Genomic DNA, 7,336 nt, shown 5'->3' with positions numbered 1-7,336 from the left:
TGATTTACAAGATTTTGGATGTCCGGATCAGTACAGGCAATTTAGGTGATCGGCTAAAAGTGTCGAACATCTGCGGTTAATTTATTTTCTTAAATGCATTTCAAATACACGGACTAACAAAATAAAACTATTGGATTGAAGAAGCATCGAGTACATGGGCAGCTAGGCTACAGCGGGAACCAGCAACACAATACTCCAGAAAATGATGGTGACAAGTGCAGAAAATACTGGCTCGGAGTAGGAGTAGTAGTAGCAGTAGTACAAGATGACAGGTTATACTGTATTTCACAAAGAACGTGCGCTGAGGTGACACATCAGACAAAATGCCAGATCGTATGTAGTCTCTCTCCTCTCGAAGCAGCACCCATATGGGCAGGAATCAGGATGACAGGTCATGTAGCCACATGCACAAAATTAAAGTGCGTAGTTTCAGAACTTGGAAGGTACTACACCACTCCATGAAAACCCCAGAGGCAAAAGTCTACTCTTCAATATGCTGGTAACTCATCCTTCATGTGGCAGCCGGGACATGAGCCAAAAGCTATCTTCAGGTAGCACTCGAGTCATCAGCGACAAGACCAACCTCTCTTCAGGAAACAGTCTGCAGCGAAACTCAATAATCAGCAAGTTTGAAAGGCAATTTTCTATGAGAAAATAGCCCCTACCATAGGGTAATGGATAATTTATTTACTAGTAGCCGCCTACCCCAATTGGCCCATCCATTATTATTCTACTCCTTCCGTTTCTTTTTACTCCGCATATAAGATTTGGTCAAAGTCAAACTACACAAAGTTTAACCAAATTTATATAAAAATATACGAGCATCTACAATACTAAAACTACTCCCTCCGTTCCTAAATATAAGTCTTTGGAGAGATTTCACTATGGACCACATACGGAGTAAAATGAGTGTATCTACACACAAAATGCATCTACATACATCCGTACGTGGTCCATAGTGAAATACCTACAAAGACTTATATTTAGGAACGGAGGGAGTATATAGTATGAAAATATGTCTCATGATGCATCTGATAATATTGATTTCATATTGTGAATGTTTATATTTTTAAATATAAAATTAGTCAAACTCCATAAAGCTTGACTTTGACCAAACCTTATATGCGAAGTAAAAAGAAACGGAGGGAGTACTACTAGTACTCCTACCAGATCACATTATTCTACTAGTACTACTCTGTGTGATGCACATGTCTGCTAGTAGTACCTACTGACATTATTCTACTACTGTGATGATGCATAGCATAGGTCTACTACCTGCTGACATTATTCTACTATACTGTGTGAAGCAGGCACAGGTCAAGACATTACCTCTCACTGTCCCCCCTCCGCGTCCGCGACCACCTCCTTCGGACCACAGTGCTTGAGATCCTGAAAAATTATAATGATCCACCTGCATCAGTACAGATAAAACCCTAGAACTGCATGCATTAAGTAGTTAAGCTATAACTACTTACGGGGCGCCGGAAGAGCCAGAAGTAGAAGAATAGGAGAAGCACGGTCACTAAGATCGAGATAGCCAATACGGTACCCAAATCAGTGTCCGTCAAGAAGTAGCCACACAAGAAGCACAGCACACCTGTGTAACACAACTCAACCAACATACAGAGTGCAAGCCAATTGATCCAAGCTGTTTTGTACACCACCGCATGCGAAAAGCCGGCAACGCAGAGAGTGTATGGTAGCATGGCGATTGTGAGAGCTAGGAACACCTGCTGCATCACAGGCCTCATCCTCTTGAACTCTTTGATAGTGTGGTTATACGACATCGTGGTAGCGAACACATTCAGCATATTAATGCCACCTGCACACACGACCGTAAAGATCTTGGCACAGTCGATAAAAGCCTGTCAAAATAAGAAACAAACTAAGTATTTTTCGACTTCATGTAAAGATGAAAAGTGAGTTTGTATAAATAGCATCATTTAATAACATTATCTTTGTAGAATGCAAATCACATGCCAATGTTGTACAAAGGTTAAACAAACACATTACCTTGTCCCGGTTGGTCAGACGGTCGAATGGATCCTTCTTGTCAAGGGCTTTTTTCAAGTTCTCGACACTGATGGCGACCACTGCAGAAAAAACAGAAGAACAAACATCATGCTCCTTGTAGCAGTGAACTAGCAAGAACTGGTACGTTTTGCAAGTAAATAAACAAATACTCCATAGACGGCAATTCCAAAATTGGCAGCAGCAAATGTATCAGTGAACTGTTGTATTTTATTTTGAAGTTCTTAGGAACATCTAGACAAATAGATAGCTTTGATGAAGGATCCGCTTAAATTCATAAACTAAAAACCAAATAAGCTATCCCTTAATCATATTGCTGCATGCCTTTATTCTAGCTTGAATAAGTCACAAACTTATTGCAAGTAACTCGAAGCATGCACAAGGTCCATATGAAATTCAGCGCCTACATATGTCTTGCACATACTTGCAGCCTATGTACGCATTGGTATGTACATATATAATTCAAAGTTCTTCCAAAAAATATTTAGATGAACACTTGAATTTTGATGAAATAACTGCATAACCTCAAATCATAGTGTACCCCTTAAATTGTTCTACAGAGCAACTTTGGGATAAAAATGTGGTTCCAAATTAAATGGTTTTTTTGCAGCTTTACGCCAAGATTGAAGTACCTTCCTAAAACCTACTATTTCTGTAAAGATATTTATTTGGACTTGAATAAATCAAAATACTGGAGAAGTAAATGAAAGCATGCACAAGGTTCATAGGCACTTAAGTGAGCACATGCACCAGGGGCATACTTACATCCAATGTGCACTGGCACATATAGATTTCAAAGTTAAAAGATCCACATAACCACTTGAATCTTGGTGAAAAATACGCACAATCTCAAAAACTAAAAACCATTTTATTACCCCTTGAATTTGTGCTAGGAAGCAGTTTCGGGATAGAAAATGTGGTTTCCAAGTTAATGGTGTTATGTGGCTCTTATCCAAGATTCAAGAGGCTACATGAACCTTTTTGATCTTTTTATTTCTACTTGGTTCTTAAGTAAGGGAAGCATGTACACAGTTACATGCAATCCAGTGACCACATATAACATGCACATACTTACCCCCGTTTACAATATGGCAAACTCAAAAGTTGTGAAAAACAAACATGGATAATCGAGCACCAAGTATATGGTGGTTATAACCAGTAGTGTGAATATTCCATCTGTAAAACCACTTGACAAGGACATATAATCTACCATGTATCTTGACATAGGGGGTAAGTGCAACTTTATTTATAATTTATTACAGGATTAAGGACCTATACAACTAAACAAATTACTAAATGTTTATGTGAAGTTATGATCCAAAACAAATAGCAATGCTAGATATAGTTAAACTCAGAATTGCTAACCTGCCAAACAACACTGTCACAAGACTTAAACATACACACATTCACAGAACAAAGAATAGTAGTTCCCAAGAAAGATGCAGAATAAGAACAGCAAAAAAGTAAATATTCCAGAACAACCACAAACAACAATAAATTTATTATTTATAACAGTCACTTGCACACTATGCCAAAAACTAGTTCGCTTTAATTTGTACCTGGCAGACATGTATACAACAAAATAAAGTGCGCAGGTACATCAAACATGCTTCCTAACGGCTTACCAAATGGCAAAACGCACAGGACTCAGAAAATTCAGCACACGTTCACACAGAACACAAATAATATTTCTCAAGAAAGGATGCAGAATAGCTAAGGCAAAAAAGGATTAATCCATCACAGCCATAAATAATGACCAATTTAACATTTATAACAATGAGTTACACATACATGTGCCAAAAAGTATTTCAATTTAATTGGTTATTACTTATTAGTGGTGCGTGTAGCTGCCAAAATAAACAGAACACGACACGCTAACAAAACTCTTAATGGCTTACCAAGTAGGCAAATAGTAAACCAACAAAGAAACAATATTTAAATGCCCAATAGAAAAAACATGGTTTAACTCGGATTCTTAGAAATAAGATATAGCTTCATTGCAAAAGAACAATATGCTGAGAGAACCTAGCAATATTTTGAAAAAAGAGTTGGACACAAATTGGCATACTCATTGACTGTAACAGCAATAAACATTATAAACAAATATAGCTTTATATATGCTCCATAAACAAATATAGTATCGAGCCAAAGTAATGATCCTACAGCTATATATGGATCAAAATGTACCACAGCCAAGGAACATGAAAAATAATGAAAGGAATAACTAGATTCAAGATTCAAAAGTAGATCCACAAGCTAGCAGACATGCTTCTTGCTGAATTTTGAAAAAAATAACGATGACAGTTTACATATACATTATAAAAGCAGTTGGCAATGAAATGATGACAACTACCTTAGTTACAAACTGCTAGCACACACTTAAGTACATGACTTTGATTTCAGCATCATACACTCTTGTACTCCCTCCGTTTCAAAATAGATGACCCAATTTTATACTAAAGTTAGTACAAAGTTGAGTCATCTATTTTGCAACGGAGGGAGTACCAGTGAACTAAGAGGTGGTACGCTTTGCAAGTAAATAAACAAATAAACGGCGATTCCAAGATCACCAGCAGCGCACAGTTGAAGCATTGAAAAAGACAAGGAATCTCCACACTAGGATTGGGAGTTGTCGGGCGGCTGGGAATCTACAGTGGTGTCCACACCCACTGTAAATAAACAAATAGACGGCGATTCCAAAATCACCAGCAGCGCACAGCTGAAGCATTGAAAAAGACAACGAATTTATCTCTCCACACTCGGATTCGAACTCGTTGGGCGGCTGGGGATCGGGGATGGACAGTAGCGGCCCTCGGTTTGTCATCCAGCCCGCCGCCCCGCTTCGTCCCCGTCGTCGGCGAATCACCCCTCTCCCCTGGTCCAGTACACCATCGCCTTACCCCATCCACCATTCCACCTTCGAGGGCGAGCGAGCCGTCGTGCGTGGCGCCCTCTCCCTCCTCCTCCTATCTTTCTCCGCCACCATGACTCCACAAGGTCGCTTGCCCTCTTCCCCGTCGACGGCGACGACCCGCGCGCGAGCGACCCATGGCAGCCGCGCGGGTCGTCGCTCCCTCCTCCTCTCTTTCTCCACCACCATGGACTCCCAAAGTCCCTTGCCTTCCCTCCTTCGACAGCGAGCGACCCCGTCAACCAGCCGCACGTGGAGCCCTCTCCCTCCTCCCGAGCTCCATTGCCCTCTCCCCCTTAGCCGGCGAGCGTCGACCACCGATGGCAGCCGCTCGGGTCGTCGCTCCCGCCCAGCAGCAAAAGAGGAAAACGCATAGGACACGTGGGACTTACCATTTGATGGGTTGACCTCGACGGGGGAGTGCGTCGCCATCTCGCGAGTCCGGCGGTAGCGGGGGCGGGCGCGGGGCGGGGGTGGCGGCGGCGGTCGGCGCAAGACTCGTGAGTGCTTCTTATATAGTGACGGCTGGCCGGGGGAGACAGACTCCTATTTAGTAGGGTTTTGACTTTGGTGGGCCGGGCTGCATTTCCTTCTTTCAATGCATGGGTGCTACATGATGACTAAGTGTGTTAAAAATCTTAGCAACTAGTCTCTTGTCATTTTTTATAGTTAAGTTTTTCACATTAGATTGTATGATAATTAAACTCCTTCTTGGTAGTCATTTTGCATAGGTTCACGTGTTTAACACTGTTTGGGTCATCGTGATATGTTCTCTTGTATTTAATTGTTTTGCCACATCACTTTTTTTATCCATGTGGTACCCTTAGCACATGTACATCATCAAGCACTAGGAAGGGCCTTACCACAAAATCAGTAGTTAATGCCTCTTTTTATTCATAGGATAGGAACACTACTAAGGAAAACCCTAGCAGTAGCGCGTGTTTAAAGCCTATCAGTAGCGCGGCGAACAGCGCTACTAGCTAGTAAGGCGCTACAGCTAAAGGTTAGCAGTAACGTGGGTTGGACCACACTACTGCTATATCGACTTAGTAGCAGCGCTTTCTACTATGAGCGCTACTGGTAATTAGTAGTAGCACTTCTTCTAGCACGCGCTACTACTATTATTCCGTATTTCTTTTTTATTTCATGTTGTATTCATACACCTTTATACAAGTTTTCATACTGCAGCAATTTAGAGAATGATTTTACATCATAATGAGTTATTACATCACTAGGAGAAAGAACCGTGGACTAGTTTCAAGTGGATGTCCATCCACTTGAAACTAATTCGCGGTTCTTTCACCCAATGATATAATAAATATCATCATCATCATAATACATCATTGCGATATAACACCTCCTCATGATCATCGTTTTCATCAATGAGACATCACATACAAGTTGGTCACTAGACATAATCACAACTACTCATCATCATCAACTCTCATAAACATATTGTACCCTACATTCTCTTAGGACCTACTATATTATCTTAGGTAAAATAGCATAAAACAAGATAGCGCCTCCTGACTCTCTATTATGGAGAATGGAGATTATCATGTCTCCAATTCTTGCCTTTCGCACAATGTTGCTTCCAAGAACCTCCTTACGACTGTCCATACATTTTTTTCCATTCTTTGATTATCATGTGTTCACCGGTTTTAGAAATCCGGTATGGACAGGTGAGATTCGTAGGACGACATGGCTGTATGTTCAAAACATCAAGACGACCATTCTGATACATCAAATGAGGCACACAATCCATCGGGATTTTCTGTTGAAAAACATAGTAATAACTTCGTAGTTAGTAATGTAGTTCAGTTTTAGAAGTATGCAAAAGATGCACGGATGTCGTAATAGTAAAATATCTTACCAGGATATCTCAATGGAAGTTATCGTGGTTCAACACGTGCACTAGTGGCACGTATTGACCATAATTTAGAGGAGTTCGATAAAAGGCATTGTAATTCTCAGTACAATATGCGATCAGATGATTTTTCTCCTGATAAGTTAACTCAGAGCCATCGGTATAGTTGGTTCTGTCTACCATCTTCCGCACATTCTTTGAAGAATGAAAGTAAGCTATCAATGGAAATAAGCTGTCAACTATTTTGAAATAAACAATATGAGTTACTTAATAATTATGTTTGAGGAACTCACATAGCGGTAGAATCGGAAGCATATCAACAAGGATCCAAATGTCCAAATTGTCCTGGTCGATGTCAGGATCACCAAGATCCATGGTGACAAACATACCCTCTTGAAAATCATACATCTTGCAAAGTGCTTCCTAACCTGGGCAACCAAAATGGGATACACTCTCAGAATTGTATAGATTTACCTCAAAATCCATACCATGATGGGTCCTTAGGTTAATTTTCTTTGTTTCATTCC

The 7,336-nt window shown here is 40.5% G+C and overlaps 1 protein-coding gene across 1 annotated transcript; it reads right to left on the bottom strand.

The window, feature by feature from the left end:
- Positions 1 to 216: 216 nt before the first annotated feature.
- LOC123112967 (uncharacterized) lies at positions 217 to 5,444 on the bottom strand. The gene is made up of 5 exons (XM_044534072.1): positions 5,335 to 5,444; positions 2,014 to 2,093; positions 1,476 to 1,865; positions 1,330 to 1,389; positions 217 to 601 (listed from the first exon to the last, which is right to left on the bottom strand). Exons 1-4 carry the CDS (start codon positions 5,372 to 5,374, stop codon positions 1,333 to 1,335), a joined length of 567 nt encoding a protein of 188 aa, XP_044390007.1. The 5' UTR covers positions 5,375 to 5,444; the 3' UTR covers positions 217 to 601; positions 1,330 to 1,332.
- Between the last annotated feature and the right edge of the window lie 1,892 nt (positions 5,445 to 7,336).

This window comes from Triticum aestivum, chromosome 5B (genome assembly GCF_018294505.1).
Source record: "Triticum aestivum cultivar Chinese Spring chromosome 5B, IWGSC CS RefSeq v2.1, whole genome shotgun sequence".
NCBI lineage: Eukaryota > Viridiplantae > Streptophyta > Magnoliopsida > Poales > Poaceae > Triticum > Triticum aestivum.
This window is presented reverse-complemented; position numbering and strand designations above follow the sequence as displayed.